This window comes from Capsicum annuum, chromosome 10 (genome assembly GCF_002878395.1).
Source record: "Capsicum annuum cultivar UCD-10X-F1 chromosome 10, UCD10Xv1.1, whole genome shotgun sequence".
NCBI lineage: Eukaryota > Viridiplantae > Streptophyta > Magnoliopsida > Solanales > Solanaceae > Capsicum > Capsicum annuum.
The window spans coordinates 18,615,759-18,634,599 of NC_061120.1; the positions used below are offsets into that span (position 1 = coordinate 18,615,759).

General features: G+C 37.4%; 1 protein-coding gene across 4 annotated transcripts in view; it reads right to left on the reverse strand.

Moving 5' to 3' along the window:
* Nucleotides 1–522: 522 nt before the first annotated feature.
* The window catches only part of LOC107845399 (protein FRIGIDA-ESSENTIAL 1), a 31,166-nt gene continuing 12,847 nt past the window's right edge, over nt 523–18,841 (reverse strand). Inside the window, exons 2-7 of one of the 4 annotated variants that reach the window (XR_007046147.1) lie at nt 13,119–13,289; nt 12,866–13,025; nt 11,232–12,723; nt 11,124–11,142; nt 2,177–2,353; nt 523–774 (exon numbers count right to left, since the gene is read on the reverse strand). Coding sequence is in view for 2 of the 4 variants with exons in the window: in XM_047398540.1 (XP_047254496.1) it covers nt 2,316–2,353; nt 11,124–11,142; nt 11,232–12,723; nt 12,866–13,025; nt 13,119–13,289 (1,880 nt within the window). In the remaining 2 variants the exon portion in view is untranslated. Of the gene's footprint in view, nt 775–2,000; nt 2,354–11,048; nt 11,143–11,231; nt 12,724–12,865; nt 13,026–13,118; nt 13,290–18,841 lie in introns of those variants that run through there. The other 3 variants (XM_016689696.2, XM_047398540.1, XR_007046148.1) reach the window with 3 other exon arrangements.

Genomic DNA, 18,841 nt, shown 5'->3' on the forward strand with positions numbered 1-18,841 from the left:
AGCTAATATTTATGACCCACTTTGAATATGTATAAATAAGCATTTAAATTTATATAAAATTGAACAATGAGATACATGTGTTCTATGTGGCAGAATACAAGTAGGACACAAATTGGCCGTGTAGAACACCACATAGGACGCATGTGTCCACTTGTTCAACTTTTTACAAATTTAAATATCTACTAGTGCGCATCCAAAGTTGGAGGTAGATACAAATCAAAGCCAAGTTACAAAATATATTTATGTATTAATAAATGATAATAAAAGAATCCCAAAGAAAGTCCGAGAAAAATATTTTATTGAAAGTGAGTAACACAAGCCAAAAGAGAAAGTAGCATTGACAAGAAAATTATTTTCTTGTTTCATTTAGTTTTGGTGGAAACTTTTAAGAAAAAATCCAACACAACATTTTTAATCCAAATTGTTCGAAGATTTCTTTAATAGCAAAGATCAATCGTGATGTAAACATGCATAATCTTGGCACTATCAAAGAATTTTTAAACACGGACTCTCGTTATCAAGTTCGTCTTGAATCCAAACTTCACGATTTAATCATTAGTAAAATCAAAGTCAATTGAAGTAGTACTGTGAAGAAATTAAAACCTTTCTCATATCTATCAAGCTAACAAGTACTCACCATCCTTGATTAAAGATTTCAAATAGAAAAGAAATCAGCTTTGACAAGGAGGTTTTATCCCCAAAGTGGAACTTTCCGATTTAACATTTAATACCGGCCACGAGCCCCAAAACAGGTACTGGACTCCAAACGAGAAACTACAAAAAAATATTTCCAATGTTAGGAATGAGAAGTAACGAACCTACATACCTAGGACCATCACATATGCAGGAAAGCTTTAGTTGCTTCTGAAAAAACACCTTTCAGTTCCACGTGTAGAAAATAGACTCGTACAAGATTAACGTTGGATGTGGACTATATGGATGCGGACTTCATTGATCTTTAATATAGATTAGCTCCTTTCTCATTCTACTTTGCATAGGAAATTAGTTGCTTCTTGTTCCTACTATACTAACAAATGCTATACATTTTTGGGTAGATATTGGCAAACTTTAAAACACATATAATAGGAAATAAAGTTGCACAAATTAGATTGCAGTTCAATAAGCAATAAACTGGCCATACACTGCCAAACGATGTTTGCTCACACTCTTCAAAAATGTCTATATTGGATTCTCAAAAAGTAGTACATTTTCTAAGGATCCAATATGAGTGTCACAAAAAATTTTCCGAGTCCAAGCACCATAGCTGGCAGACAATGATAGCCTCTATTACATGGTACCTTTCCGTGTACTGTGACGCTTTAACCGTGCGGAGTACTCAGACTAAGTCCATTGAGATCTATAGATCATTTTTTTTTATAACCGTGGTGTCTAGGCCGGTTTGCGGGCGCCTCACTAAATCCACGAGATACCTGCCACCTCCCACCAGCAACAGGTACCAGATAACTCTGTCCACCAAGGCTAGAACAGATGGGAAGGAAACACCTAGTGTTTGTCTCTGCTGAGAATTGAACCGGAGACCTCATGGTGCTCATCCCAACTTCATCGAACCACTTGGTACCTTTCCGTGTACTATGACACTTTAGCCGTGCAGAGTGCTCAGACTAAGTCCATTGAGATCTATAGATCATTTAGATACATTAAAAAGCCAAAATTCGAATCTTACATTCTCATCCAGCACCTCAGGTTTTCTCCTTCCAACTGGCCACCTACTTCTTTATATTTTGTATTTAAAATTTTGTTCAACATGTACGAATAATCTTTCTAGAACCCAATAAGCCAAAAAAATTGTGGACCAGAACCGACAAACAAAATCCTAGCTCTGCCTCTGGCAGAGACTGTTTTCTATATGGTAAGGTTTTAGCTTGTTTCCAGATCATTATGCCCGTCCGGCTTGTTAAGGCTGCGTCAACTGTTTTCAGAATGACCCAATATGGACCAAAAAGTAAGATAAAAGCACTCATATATGCAATATGCAGAAATAAAGGTTTAGGAATCAACAGTCATTACTACTGATAAGCATCTGCTGAATATATCTCTATGAATTCGCTATCCATCCAAAGCAGGAGTGTGGCCTTACTGTTCCGAAGTATATGCACATAACCCCTGAATTCTATGAAATTGACTCTTTTCATAAGATAGGATCCTCACACATTACCTTCTTATGTAGCTAAGTTACTCTGTCCATCTCCAGCAATCCCTTCAAAATATGCTGCCCCATAAGTCTCAATTGCTCCTGCGAGCATATTGCGGCATTAGGATCTACTGCTTCCTGAAATACATGCTTCTAGGGAAATCTATCCAATCCAAGCATCTAGATGGAGATTCCATTCTTCTGCAATTCCACATATTAAAACTTAGAGAAGCATAGAATGAGCAACAAAACAATAACTGTGCTTTAGCATTTGCTATCATTCATTAGATCTTTGACCTTAACAGCGTTTGTAAGACCTTATGTGCATAATTACTGTTAATACATAAGAGAGATAGGGACTGTTTAGTCATTTAAGTCCACAACTAAGAAACTACTTAGTTTAGTTATTACTTGAGCCTTAATCAGGTGATTAACTCTCTCTCTAACTAATTAGGTAGTTAGTTACTAATTATTTCAGCCTATATATACACACATATACCTCATTCGTAATCATTCAATAAAAGATCAATATAGTAGATAATGACTTCATCTTCTTCCCTCTGTTTCTTCCATTTCTCTGTAAATTGAGTACTGCTGCATTGCAGTTACTGTTTCATTCTTTTACGGTAAAAAAACCTACATGGTATCAAAGCAACGATCGGAGTCTGAGTAGATCAAGCTTTCATGTGTTGAACTCGATCATCGTTCTTCTTAGAAAGAATACAAAGAAAGCTTCCACAAAAGAGTTCTTGGTTTCAAGATCAAAGAACAATTCTGTTCTGAAGATTAAGAACTGTTTGTTCTGAAGATTGAGAACTGTTTGTTGAAATTACTGTCCAGTTCATTCAAGAATTTGCCCAAATGGGGACTGGAAATGAACATGCCAATGCAGATCTTCTGCATGAATTAAACTCCCGTGGTTATGCAAATGGATCAACATCAACCAATGGAGGGAATTCTAACAATTCCAATCCTCAGATGAATTCGAGTCAAGGTATTGATTATAATCATCCCTTGTTCTTAAGTCCTACTGATATTAGTGGTGTGAATTTGATCTCATTTCAGTTACTTGGGACTGAAAATTATGCCTTATTGAGTCGATCTATACGTTTAGCTTTACTTGGTAGGAATAAAATTGGTTTAGTTGATGGTGCTTGTACAAAAGAAAGTGTTAATGAAGAGCTATGGGGTCAATGGGAGAGAGTTAATGCAATTGTACTCTCTTGGCTGTTAAACTGTGTCTCTAAAAGTCTTCTTGGAGGGGTTGCTTTTGCTTCGTCTGCCTATAATGTTTGGGAGGACTTGAGAGAAAGATTTGATAGAGTAGATGGATCAAGGACCTTTAGTCTACATAAGGAAATTGTGACTCTGCAGCAGGGTACTTCTACTGTGCCTGTGTATTACACTAGACTTAAATCATTGTGGGATGAGTTTGAGGCATTGGTTCCCTCTCCTGGCTGTAATTGTGATGGATCAAGGGGGTTTGTGGCTCACTTGAATAGACAAAAGTTATACCAATTTCTGATGGGATTAAATGAAAACTACAATCAGGCAAGAAGTCAAATATTACTTATGGATCCAGTTCCTAGTGTCAATCAAGCCTATGCTATGATAGTTAGTGATGAATGTCAGAAATCAGTGGCCTCTAGCAGTGGTAATCTTGGCATGAACACAATGATGTCAAATGGAATAGACCCTATGGTTATGTACTCAAGAACTACTGGTGGTAACAATGGTAGAAATCGGAATGTAGGAAACAACTCAGGTTATGGTGGTTCTGGTTATCAAGTTGGCAATACAAATAAGTTCAAGAAGAATTTTAATGTCATCTGTGAATTCGGTAACTGTAAGGGGCATTCAAAAGACCAGTGCTATAAATTGGTATGGTATCCATCTGGTTTCAAGTCAAAAAAGAAGGGTTATGGTGGAGGTACTGATCATGCACAAGGAAGGCTCAACTATGGTCTTAATACCAATGTACCACTATAGGCTTAGGGTAAAGATGTTGAGGAATGTGCTAGCCAACTGCAGAATTGTACATTTACTAAGGGACAATATGAACAAATTCTACAACTGCTGAATCAAAACTATGTTGCAACCAACACCACCAATGCAGATCATGCTAATGCAGCTACTATAACAGGTAAAGCTTTATTTGTGTCTGCAAATAGTGATATTTGGATAATTGATACAGGTGCAACAAACCATATGGCATCACAGATTGGCATGCTTACACAAGATTCTATTGCCAAGCCCGAGTATCCTAAACAAGTTTATTTACCTACTGGAGATCTAACTACTGTATCTCATATTGGATCTTCTCTCATTTCACCTTGAAGTCTTATTACTAATGTGTTTCATGTTCCTAAATTTAAATATAATCTCCTGTCTGTAAGCAAAGTGACTAAAGAGTTAGGGTGCTTAGTCACATTTTTCCCTCACTTTTGTGTTTTCCAGGAACTCTACACTGGGAAGGTGAGGGAGATTGGTAAAGAAGATGGCGAATTATACCTGCTACTCAATAAACTGACTAAGAATGAGTTACTGAATGTGTCTTGTACAGCTACAGGAATTTCTGATAAGCATAAAACTATGAAAGATGCAGATATAAGTCTATGGCATAAAAGGATTGATCATATGTCTTCTAAAGTCTTAGATAGATTGTTATCTACAAGTAGTTCTGCAAGTACCAAAATAGTTGATGAATGTACTATATGTCCTTGTGCTAAACAAACAAGAATGCCCTTTCCTTTAAGTAGAATCAAAACTAGTGCTAGCTTTGAATTACTGCATCTTGATGTATGGGGACCTTATAAAACTCCTACATTTGATGGTAATAAATACTTTCTCACTATCGTTGGTGATTTTACTAGAATGACGTGGTTGTTCTTATTGAAATTTAAATCAGATGTGTGTATATCTCTTCAATACTTTGTGAAATATGTTATGACTCAGTTTGGCAAATCAGTAAAAACTCTGAGATTAGACAATGGTACAGAATTTGTAAATTTTGTATGCGATAAGTTCTTTAAAGAATTAGGAATAATTCATCAAAGATCATGTCCATATACCCCTCAACAAAATGGTATAGCTGAGGAAACATAGACATGTTTTAGAGGTAACTAGAGCCTTGATGTTTCAAGGTCATATACCTCCACATTTTTGGGGTCATTGTGTGTTAGCTGCAGTATATTTGATTAATAGGATGCATAGCAAAGTCATTAATGATCAATCTCCCTATGAAAGATTATATGGTAGACCTCCTCATATCCTGCATTTAAGAGTGCTAGGATGTCTATGTTTTGCAAAAAATATAACAAAATCTGATAAACTAGCTCCTAGATCAAAGATATCTATTCATATGGGATATTCAAAAATTCATAAAGGCTACATACTGTATGATCTGTTAAGTAAGTCCTTTTTTGTCAGTAGAGATGTTATTTTTAAAGAAGTTTTGTTTTCTTTCTCTCAAGCTTAAGCTTAGACTCAACTGTCTAAAGCTCCCTTTGTAGATATATTTGCCAATTCAGATTTTCTACTTGACATAGCAAACTGGTCTCCAAGTTATCCAACTATTAATGAGCCTACATATCATATATCACCATCTGATAATGCAACATCGCCTCAAATGCAAACTGAGAGTGCTACTTCGACTCCTACTATACAAGTGCTTAATCCTGCTGTGATGCCTACTAGAAGATCTGTAAGAGAATCTCATCTGCGAGGATGGTGGAAGGATTTTGTGTCTCTTAACATCAACAAGGATGTTAAATATCCTATTTTTGACTACATGTCATATGCTCATCTCTCTAATCACTATCAAAACTTTATTGCTGCTACATCTATTCTAGTTGAAGCAACAACATATGCAGAAGCCATTAAAGATCCTAGGTGGATAGACGCAATGCAAGCCGAAATACAAGCGTTGGAAAGCAACAAAACCTGGGAATTATCAGAATTACCGACAGGAAAAACTACTATTGGATGTAGATGGATTTACAAAATTAAGTACAAATCTACAGGTGAAGTAGAAAGGTTTAAGGCAAGGTTAGTAGCCAAAGGTAGGGGTGTTCATGGTTTGGTTTTTAACCAAACCGAACCGCGATCCAAACCAAACCAATTAAAAAAACCGATATTTGGTTAGGTTTGATTTGGTTTGATTTTGAATTTTAAATAACTGATACAAATGGTTTGGTTTGGTTTTACTCTAAAATAACGGACAAAATAACCAAACCGAACCGATATATATACATATATATTATAATTATTTATATATTATTCATAAATACAATCTAAATATTTGTTACATTTTATATTTTAATCATGATTTAACTTTAGTCATAACACATTCAGTCATATGTCTTCATCCAATTGACAGTACCTTATGAGATTCTAAATGAATTTCTCATTTTGAATAACAAATGATACTAATTGTGAAAATAATATCTTCTTGTATATTGAATTTTACAGCTGAGATTCATTAGACTATAGACAATCACTAATTTTAACTATCTTTTTGAACCTTGTTGAGCAAGAAGTTTATGTGTTCACCTTTTGGGAGGTTTATAATATCATTCTGTTAAATATTGTTTTTTAATATTTTCTTAGAAGTGTTGATATGGTGTTGTCATGGCTTTGCCGAAGTATAACACTCAGTTGACATCATAGTTTCAAGGTTGATATACAACACTCGGTTGACATCACATATGTTAGATTGGATTTGTTTTTTAAATTTTCAACTTTTATCATAAACCAAAAAAAACGAACCAAACCGAACTAAACTGACAAGAACCAAACCGATGGTTATTTTTTTATTTGGTTTGGTTTGGTTTGGTTTTAGAAATTTTTTGTTATGGTTTTGACCAATAACCGACCCATGAACACCCCTAGCCAAAGGTTATAGTCAAAGGGAAGGGATAGACTATAAGGAAACATTTTCACCGGTGGTCAAAATGGTCACTGTAAGGACCATTTTAGCTCTTGTTGTTTCTTGCTGTTTCTAGACGTTGGCATATCCATCAAATGAATGTGTACAATGCCTTTTTATAAGGTGACCTCCATGATGAGATATACATGTCCCTTCCTCAAGGATTTTTCCGTCAGGGGGAGAAGAAAGTATGTAAACTGAAAAAATCCTTATATAGCCTAAAACAGGCTCCAAGGCAGTGGAACCACAAGTTAACTGAAGCTCTATTAAAGCTACAATTCAAGCAAAGTCAACATGATTACTCTTTATTCACAAGGAAGACAAAGGAAGGAACTATTATGGTATTAGTCTATGTTGATGATATGCTGGTCACAGGTAGTAGTTTGAAGCTTGTAAAAGAAACAAAGAAGTCTTTACAACAAACATTCAAGATGAAAGACTTGGGAGAACTGAAATACTTCTTAGGCATTGAATTTGCAAGGTCCAAAGCTGGGATTACAATGCATCAAAGGAAATATGCACTTGAGCTTATTTCTGAAGCTGGTTTATCTGCATCTAAACAAACTGGTACACCTATAGATGCGAATGTCAAGTTAACTTCTAAATAATATGATGATCAACTAAGAGAAAATATTGAAGATCCTCTTGTAGACCAAAGTGCTTATCAGAAACTCATTGGAAAACTGTTGTATTTGAATATGACAAGACCTGGTATCTCATTTAGTGCACAGACCTTGAGTCAATTCCTTCAACAACCTAAAAAGTCTCACATGGATACTGCCTTAAGGATAGTAAGGTACATTAAGAAAAATCCAGGACAAGGAATATTATTATCAAGTAGTACAGATAACACATCTCTACATATTGTGATGCAGATTAGGTAGCATGCCCTCTTACTAGGAAGTCAATAACTGGATATGCAGTAAAGATGGGAAATTCCTTGATTTCATGGAAAGCTAAGAAGCAATCAATTGTGTCAAGAAGCTCTGCTAAAGCTGAGTTCAGAAGCTTGGCAACTACAACGACAGAACTGGTCTGGCTAGTGGGATTACTAAAGGAATTAGGTGCAGAACTCAAGCTTCCTATTAAACTATTTAGTGACAATAAGGCTGCTATTCAACTTGCAGCTAATCCTGTATATCATGAGAGAACCAAACATATAGAAATAGACTGTCACTTCATCAGGGAGAAACTACAACAAGGATTGATTGAAATCATCTACTTGCCTACACAACATCAGCCCGCAGACATCTTCACTAAGGGACTTAGCAGATTGCAACATGAATTGCTCTTATCCAAGCTTGGCGTCCTGAACATTTTCATTTCTTCCAGCTTGAGGGGGAGTGTTAATACATAAGAGAGATAGGGACTGTTTAGTTATTTAAGTCCACAACTAACAAACTACTTAGTTTAGTTATTACTTGAGCCTTAATCAGGTGATTAACTCTCTCTCTAACTAATTAGGTAGTTAGTTACTGATTATTTCAGCCTATATATACACACATATACCTCATTTGTAATCATTCAATAAAAGATCAATATAGTAGATAATGACTTCATCTTCTTCCCTCTCTTTCTTCCATTTCTCTGTAAATTGAGTACTGCTGCATTGCAGTTACGGTCTCATTCTTTTACTGTACAAAAACCTACAATTACAATAATTACAAATATCATCAGGACTTTTCAGACCACAAAGCAGGAGCCAACTCAAAGAAGATGAGTTAGCCAAAATCACCAACTAAGAAGTTGCAATACATCAGCACTAACTAAGAAGTTGCAATGCAACGCCTAGAACCTTTTATTGCACCATTGGCCTTTGATCTCAAGCTAAAAGAACATTAAACGTCTCTTGTAGTGTCGTTCGCATATGGTTGTGTCAAACAATGCTCAGTAACAAGTTCTACAGCAAACTATGTCATTGCTATGTTATACAAGCGAAGGCTCAACAGAACTCTTTTTGTTTCAAGCCAAAAGCTACAATTATCTCATAGTGCGTTGTCTCCTGGCTAACTCAACATCCAATTCGTTGCACATCCTGCTGGTTCAAGACATGATTAGACTCTGGTAGTTCTTAAGCAGATTTAATTGACACAATCCTCAGTAACAAGTTCTACAGCAAACTATGTCATTGCTATGTTATACAAGCAAAGGCTCAAGAGAACTCTTTTTGTTTCAAGCCAAAAGCTCCAATTATCTCATAGTACGTTGTCTCCTGGCTAACTCAACATCCAATTCGTTGCATTTCCTGCTGGTTCAAGACATGATTAGACTCTGGTAGTTCTTAAGCAGATTTAATTAACAACTCAATGCTTAATGAAATAGCTATAGAGGCAAAAAGACTCTACCCAACATGGTTTACTCACCAGGGAATGCATTGGATATGTCCATATTATTGCACTGTTTTAATGACAACATTGGCATGTGGGTCAACTTGTACATACCACGATTATGCCACCGGCTATGACTATCTCTCACTAGAACAAGACCAAGTAACTCTACCCATCAAGGCTTAGGCAAATAAAAGAAATTACTTGGCATTTCTCGTCTCATCTCCATGCTGATGATACAGAAGTATTTGGCGCACTTTAAATATCCTACATGTTAAAGTTGGTTACTATGGCCCGGAAAAGGTCATGTGCATAACAAAATTTAGTGATTTAGTTGTCTTTCACATAAAAATATACTTTATTTTCAAAGCACCCGAAACGTTCAAGTAAAAGTCAGCACAATTGACCATCACACACTATCTAATAATTGTATGAACAAGCAGCTGCAGAAACCTGAACTGCTGTGCCCCCAGTGAGGAACTGCAACTGTTATAAATGCAAGAGTCCCCCATGCAAATAAGTAAATATTAACAGATACCGCAAACAAAGGATGATCCTTATGCATGCAAAAAGTTGGTGCCACCGGCCACCACAGCGAAACCTCTCCTTGTGATCACGATGAGGTAGATGTCTTTTAGTTGGGGGTGGGGGGAGGGGGGATCAGGGGGATATACAGTATCTCTAAAGCTCCATGCTAGGTGCGAAGAAACGAACAAAAACATGCTTGCTTGATATTTAATTCTGCCATGAACTGCAGTTGCTACTTCATTCCATGTATAACTAGCACTAGGCAATAGCTAACCGGTAACCGCTGACCTAAGTTGATTTGAGCAACTTTTTAAGAAAACAAATTCCCCATTTTCGACGATGGGATGAAAGACAAGTATACTTCCTGTGACCCTGTTGAAAAGAAGTGAACACTATGCTAAAGTAACAAAACTTTATATTGGTTTCTCTTAAAAGGAACAATCTGCTCTCTCACTCATCTTCCGTTAACTACTAAATATTTTAGTTCCCTAACTTTGAAAAGTGAAAATAACACAGACTAGACTCTAGTCATGCAGCCTGTTGCGAGCTAATGTGACCTAAATCCCAAAGCCTTTAAAGTATTTTATTGATAGGTGCCTCTATTTTTACGGGGAATTCACTGCTAATAGATATCAACTGTGTCCCCCTCCTTCTCCCTCAACCTTCTGATTCACGGGAGTATGCAATGACAATGCCAGGGCGTGAGTGCCGGGTCATGAGACTACCTACTGAACATCTGATGTAAGCTTCAGTGATAATTACTAGTTTCCTCCATGCATTGCATATAAAAGCGTCCTAAATGCCAGAGAATCCAACAAGGGAAAGCACAGAGGTAAGTATGCCAGGAGCAGTAATCTAGTAGTTGGCTCCATGAAGATGATGACATCAGCAAATTATATTTCCTTACCAAGATTGAATCAAACTACTACTAAGTAAACATCGACGCTTCCAAAACTCTCTCACCCATAACAAACAACAACAGACCCAGTGTATTCCCACAAAATTCTCTCAACCCATAAAGGCAGCAAAAAAAGGTCGTAACTAATGAGATGAAATCCATATACAAAATTAACGTTTTGTTTCTAGCCCTTCAGTAGAAAAATAAGAGCCCCACATGACATGTTTCATGGATTCCTGACCAGTGGCAGCATGTAAAGCAAAACTTTGGATGATTCATCTCAAGATTTACCATATTTCTCCACATACCCCTGCAATCACAAATCAACCAATTGTCAAGTTCGGGGAAGAAAGAGCCTCAGCCACAGTCAGCAAGTACTGTTTGAGAGGGTTGACTCACCTCAATGAGCTTAGCTACTTTTGGCTTAGATACAGAGATGTACTGATTGATAGATTCAGTCGTATCAGGAATTTGATCAGGTGTCAAAGAGTTAATGATCTTATCTACTGCTTTCTTAACAATCATCTTATATGCATCCTTCATCAAAAGACCTTCATGCCAAGTTGGCTTAAGCAATTCTTTGACAAATTCCACAAGAGCAGCACGGAAATGCTTCATAAATCCCGACTCATAGTTCACAGATCCATCTCTCCTTAAGTCTGTATTAATTTCACAGCTGGGTCCAAGCTTCTCTAATTTTGATTGTTTCCTCTTTTGGCCTCTGGGATTAACTGATCTCGTGTGTTTTTCTTCTTTTGAAGATGTATTCATGTTTTCTTGAGGGGCTATAGTTCTATCAGCTGCCTTTCTTTCATTACCAGACAAATCTTTCTCGGGTGTGCTGGTTTGCTCAATGCTGTCACGAATCGGATCATAAAGACTTGCTGGAGTGGGTATAATTTGACTAAGAAAGGTTGATGGCCGAAAAGGGACAGAAGTCTCCCAGTCATTAAAATACACTTTGGTCTTATAACCACATGAGTGTTCCGTGTCCCCAGATAAATCAGTCCAAGGAAAAGATTCAGTTCCACAAGCAGGAAGTGCTGAAGACTTGTTATGCAGAGACATTGACCTAGAATAACAGTATTCTCGGCTACGGTCTAAAACCTTCTGATCACCAATGGGGTCTAGGTTTGAAGAGGAAGAAGTAAGACAAGAAGGCCACCTATCCACAGAGCAATTCAACAATGGCAAATGATGTTTGTCAAGCGTAAGGTTGGTCCTTTTATAACTTGTGTCATCCAAAGCTGAGGCATAAGAGGTAACTTCGTTCTGATACTTGTAAGATAAAAGTACTGAGCTACTAGGAAGCATTCCACTACAATAGCTATCTTTACTAAGAGAATCATCTCTGACTTGTGGTGGTGAAGAGCTGCCATAACCAGCATAGTATGATTTACATCCAAGAGTCTCTCTTCGAATGTCTCTAAACGGCATGTTTGACAAATCCTCATCTTTATGCATATGCAAATCATTGTCACTATTCAACCTTTGATTTTCTCCATATCGAACTTCAGATGATGCCAAATCAGAGAAACAATCTCGTGCTGGTTTCTCGGTGGTATCTTTTGAACCTATAACATTAGAAGTTACTTTGTCAGGAACCAGAAAAAGGATGTGCAATACTAAAGTTAAGGTCAACCAATTCCAATACACTGGTCTGATATTACTTCCACCATTTATGAGTTTGTTTTTCATCTTTGAAGCATCTAAAACACCATCCTTATTATGGCTAATTACAGGGTCCCTTGCATGCAGGAACCCAAATGAGCTCCCATTGATGCACCAACCTCTAGAATAAAGCTCATATCTATCTGCTGGTCTTTTGTTTCCACCACTAGAATCAGCAGGCGGCGTCAAACTTCTTGCCCAAGTCTCCCGAACATCCAACCTGGAAAAAGCAGACATTCAAGACTTGGTTCTACTTGAGATATAACCAAAACGAACTTGCAATAAGGAGATGTTCAAAAGAAGCATAAGCTCCAACTTCCTAGTATGATCAAAAAGTAGAAAGAGTATCAGTATAACTAAACCTTGATGATGTTTGTGGTAAATCCTGCGACACTTCTTGATGACGTCCTTCAGTGAATTCAGCACTTACTTTTTGACCAAACGGCTGGATTTCATAGGTTATTGCTTCCGCACTATCACACCTAAGAGCTTGGAGATCAGAAAGAACAATGGTTCTTTTTCCTGCAAGAGAACCATCAGGATCCCTGTGAATCTCTATATGTCTTATAACAGGGGATCAGAATGTTCCCCATTTAATTTAACAGGAATTCTCACCATCCAAACTTGAATAATTCTTTCCTCTTCTTTCATCAGAATTAGATATTCTGCAACTGTCATTACCCTCTTCGATCATAGGGGTGTCAGGATTTGCAAGAGATTTTGGAGTAGAAATTCCTGATCTTAAATGCTCTTCAAGACCCGTAGGCTCCAGAATGTGGGTTCCATCTACAATGAAGAAAGATCAGAGTAAGTCATAGACCAATACAACATCTTTGTGGTGGATTCCCTGACAATTGCTTATACAACAACTCTGTCTAAGCATGAAACAATTGTCTATCTCTAACAGATCTACTAAGGTACACATATCCTCATTGCAAAATGATCAGGCCTGCACATAATGGTGCGGAATACACCTTGAGGAGATTCTACACTCCATATTTCCAAATTTTCCATATTTAGGGATGTCAATGGAGCAACGGAAGCTGATTTAGGAAGAGAAACCTTCCTTCCTTGTCCCACCAAGTTATGTTAGATTTCTTCTCATTTTTTATCAAGAAGGACAATTTTCCAAGATCCTCAAATCAAAGCAGTCATGATTTTCCATGATGACTTCTCAATTAATAAGAAGGATGAATTGTACTTACAGATAACTACTTTGGCTTCCGAGACATCTTTTCCTTTTAAGAAATAGTTCTATCTTTTCAAAAGGAATTTTAACAAATAGTTCTATTCGGCACCCAAGAGTGTCGCCTAATAGTTAATGAAGTGGATTGAGAACCATAAAGTATCAGGTTCAAATTTCGGTGGATGCAGAAAAAATGGGTGGTTTATTCCCATCATTCCAAGTGTTGGCAACCAGAGTTATCCCAGTACCAGTGCTGGTGGGAGATAACATTTAATTCTTGGAAGTAGTCGAGGTGTGCACCCGAACACCACAGTTAAAAAAAGGAATAGTTCAATTAATGCGACTAAAATTTCCCAATGTGCAAATGATATGCAAACAGTAGAGAACGTACACATGTGATTCTCTACGGCTAGAACTCAGTCATCTAAGCTTAACTAAAACATTATGGTGCAGAAGATGTTCTCTAGAAACTTTAAAACAACCATTCATCTATACGAAATATACTCCACCTCTTAAAAGTCTCCTATTTCTTTCTTTCAAATGGTACACATAACAGCCAAGAGAGCTACAGACCCACCTTCTTCTCCGTCACCATCTCAAATCCAATTAAACATCATATCTCTAATAGTAATGGCATCATTCACATGATTTTGAACCAAATCAACATTGTCCGCATAGGCCATAACTAGCTTGCTACCTACAATGCTGTTCAATAGGTGATACACATCTTCTCTTGATAGCTTCCCATATGTGACCAACTTGCACGTCTTCTTTTTTAAATAAATTTCATCCGTAAGTATTCCTACTCATATTCTAAAACTCCCCCTTCAAGCTGGTGCATATAAGTCATATGTACCAAGCTTGTTACAAATGTAATTAATACGAGGATTAGTGAGGGACTTGGTGAAAATATATGAAAGCTGATCACTCGATTTCACAAATTTTGGAACAGTATCTCTGGAAATTATCTTCTCTCACAAAGTGACAATCAATCTCAATGTGTTTAGTCCTTGATGCGATATGAAGAACCGCTTGATTATCACACACAAGTTCCATTTCACAAACTTCTCTAAATCGAGCAACCACGCTCTATTTCTTACTCTTCCAGGACTACCAAATTACCTCCTACTAAACACAATATCCAAAGTAGAACGTCTATCACAAGGTGATCCTGCCCAATCAGCGTCTATATATCCAATGATTTGCTCATGACCTCGATCCTCGAAGAATAGTCCTTTACCTAGAGCTGACTTAATATATCGCACAATGCGAATAACAGCATCCCAATGACTATCACAGGGAGAATCCATAAGCTGACTTACAACACTCAAAGGACAGGAAATGTTAGGTTTGATCACTGTATCAACTTACCAACTAGACGCCTATATCTTCCAGGATCATTGAGTGGCTCCCCCTGTCTTGGCAGAAGTTTAGTATTCGGATCCATAGAAGTGTCAATAGGTTTACATCCCATCATTCTAGTCTCATCGAGAATGTCTAAGACATACTTGCGTTGCGAAATAACAATACCTGATCTGGACTGAGCAACTTCAATACCTAAAAGATACTTCAGTCTGTCAAGGTTTTTAGTTTGCAAATGTTGAAAGAGGTGTTGCTCCAATCTAATGATACCATTTTGATCATTGCCCGTAATAACGATATCACCAATGTAAACCACCAAATAAATACATAGATTTGGAGTAAAATGTTGATAAAACACAGAGTGATCTGCTTCACTACGAATCATGCCAAACTTCTGAATTACTGTATTGAACTTTCCAAACAAGGCTTGAGAAGATTGTTTTAGACCATAACGTGACCAACGCAATCGACAGACCAGACTAGACTCCACCTAAGCAACAAAACCAAGTGGTTGTTCTATATAAACTTCCTCTTCAAGGTCAAAATCATTCTTGATATCCAACTGAAAAAGAGGTCAGTGTCAACCAGCAACCATGGATAGAAAAAGACGAACAAATGCTATTTTAGCCACAGGAGAGAAAGTATCACTATAATCAAGCCCAAATATCTGAGTGTGCCCCTTGGCAACAAGGTGAGCCTTAAGACGATCAATTTGGTCGTCCGAACCAACTTTCACTACATAAACCCAACGACAATGGACAGTTGATTTACCTGAAGGGGAGTAACAAGCTCCCAAGTACCACTCGTATGTAAAGCAGACATCTCGTCAACCATAGCTTGTCGCCATCCAGGATGAGAAAGTGCTTCTTTTGTGAACTTAGGGATGGATACAGAGGACAAAGATGATATAAGGCATAACAGGGTGATGATAAACGATGATAACTTAAAAGGGTATATAATGAGGTTAGTACAGCGAGTGGACCGTATACCTTTTTGAAGTGCAAGTGAATGAGACAATTTTGTGGTAGGTGTAGGGTCAGGTGTAGGATGGAAATCATCTGAGTCTGATGTTGTACGTGGACGACGATGATAAGTCAGGAATTGTGGCATTATAGATGGAGTTGTAGAAGGAATTGTATATTCCTCTGAAGTCAGTGTAGGTAAGACTGGTGGCACTATGGATGAAGATGAAGAAGTAATGATAGGATCCTCAAAAGTCGTTATAGGTAAGACCTCAGACATGTTAGGATGATTGGGATTTGAAGAAAATGTAAAGTAAGGTTGAGACTCAAAGAATATGACATCGGCAGACATAAGGTCTTGATGAAGATCAGACGAGTAGCAACGATATCCCTTTTGCACTCGAGAGTAACCAAGAAAGACACATTCGAGAGCACGAAGGGTTAATTTATCTTTCCCTGCGCTAAAGTTATGAAAAAACGTGTACTCCCAACTATACGAAGGGGAACAGAATATGAAGGTGACTGAGGATACAATATTGAATAAGGAATTTGATTTTGAAAGTAAGATGAAGGCATTCGATTAATTAAATAGCAAGATTTGATAACAAGAAACCCCAAAAACGGGCAACGGAACATGGGATTGAATGAGGAGTGCGAGCAGTCTCAATGAGGTGCCTATTTTTCCTCTCTGCCACTCCATTTTGTTGAGGGGTATACAAACAAGAAGTCCGATGCATAATTCCTTGATGAGCCATAAATTGTTGAAATTGGGAGGACATATATTCTAAGGCGTTATCACTATGAAAGGCACTAATAGAGACACCGCATTGATTTTGAATTTCAACACAATAACTCTTGAATATAGGAAACAATTCAGAGTAACCTTTCATTAAGAAAATCCAAGTACATCTTGAATAATCATTAATGAAGCTAACAAAATAACGAAACCCTAAGATTAAAGTGATTCTACTAAGCCCCCAAATATCAAAGTGAACTAAGGAACAGATAGACGCTGCACGATTCTCAGTACTGCATTGAAAGATAGTTCGAGTGTGTTTTCCAAGTGGCACGACTCACAATCTAATGTGGCTAGACTAGACAAACTAGGCACTATCTTTTGTAGTTTGAACAGACTAGGATGTCCCAAACGTTTATGAATTATTTCCGGAGAATCTATAATTGGACATGCTACAAAGGAGTTAGGAGAGATAAGGTAGTAAAGGCCTTGTGATTCATATCCTACACCAATTGTTTGTCCCGTAGTAAAGGCCATGTGATTCATATCCTACACCAATTGTTTGTCCCGTACTACGGTCATGCATGATACAAAAGTCCTCAAGAAATAGTATGCAACGGTTTAGGGCACGAGTCAAATGACTGACTGGTGCAAAATTAAAAGGACAACCAAGGACATAAAGAACATAATTTAAAGTGACAGAGGACAGGGGTGTAGCTTGTCCAACTCTTTTTGCTTTGGTTTGGTTACCATTGGCTAAAGTGACGGCTAGAAGAGACTGTGAATAAACAGTATTTCATATAAGTGATTTATCACCAGAAATATGATAAAGGCGCCAGATCCACAACCTAAGATCCAAAGGCAGGATACTGTGCAGTTGAGGCTACTGGTAGAGATATCTGCTTACTTGCACGCTACTGAAGATGCTCATTATATTTCTTTTCAGATTAATAAATACACCCATTGATTACCCATAATGTTACACTGAGCAACATGAGTATTTTTAGTTGGTCAACCATGCAAAGAATAACATAGTCCATGAGTATGTCCAAGCCTATTTCAATAACTATACTTAGGTCGAGAATAACATACGTCATGAGTGTGTCCAAGCCTTTTACAATAACTACACCTAGGTCGAGATCTTCCAAAATGACTATCCCCTCATCGATTCTTGATGGACTGTGAAGTTTGATATACTGATCTCCTCATTAAGGGTTCAAACTTAATCATGATGGAAAGGTTTTGGCTCAAAATTCTGATTTCACGATATGATTTGACTTGAAAGTAGCAAGAGTAATGAGTTCTGATGAACAGGTCTGAATCAAAAAAAAAACAAATCGCCAGAACATGAAAACCTGATCGAAATTTGGAAAAAAATTGATCAGAATAGCTGGGCGACCCCAACAGAAAAAAGAATAACTCAAAAAAACGATCGGAGTATCGCTCACACTCCCGGCATGCGACACAAATCTCACTGGAAAACGTACCTCCGACTGGCGCATGGGAGCGCGTAACTTGGAGTTTTTTGGTGGTTGGCCAGGTTTTGGTCGCCTGAGCTTTATGATCCTCGTGGTGGTGTTGAATTTTGCGCATCACCCACAAAACAGATAATGACACAAATCAGTCACCAAAAATTGACACACGGTGTCTGATTTTTCTTTTTATTTCTGAAGTTTCTCGCCAACGTTCTGATACAATGTGAAGAAGTATAAAAGAAGAATATTATTGAATTGTTGTATCTAAATTATTACATTGAGATCCTATTTATAAACACTACATTAGACTTCTTCTCCAACTAGGATTCCATATACTATTCCTATTCCTACTCATAATCTAACAAACTTTATAAGTATCTATAAAATAATAGCAATAACACTTAGAGAGGAGGTCTAAGTTACTTGAAAGACTATGGGCATACACAAGACTAAGTAAGAAAAAAAGACAACCCTTACACTAAAGCTTCCGCTATGCGCATGGTCCGGAGAAGGGCCCCATCACAAAGGTATATTATACGCAGTCACATGGCAGTAACTTTACACGACTAAGAAGTAAACATCCGAAATATTTGATCAAGCACATATGATCTTGTGCA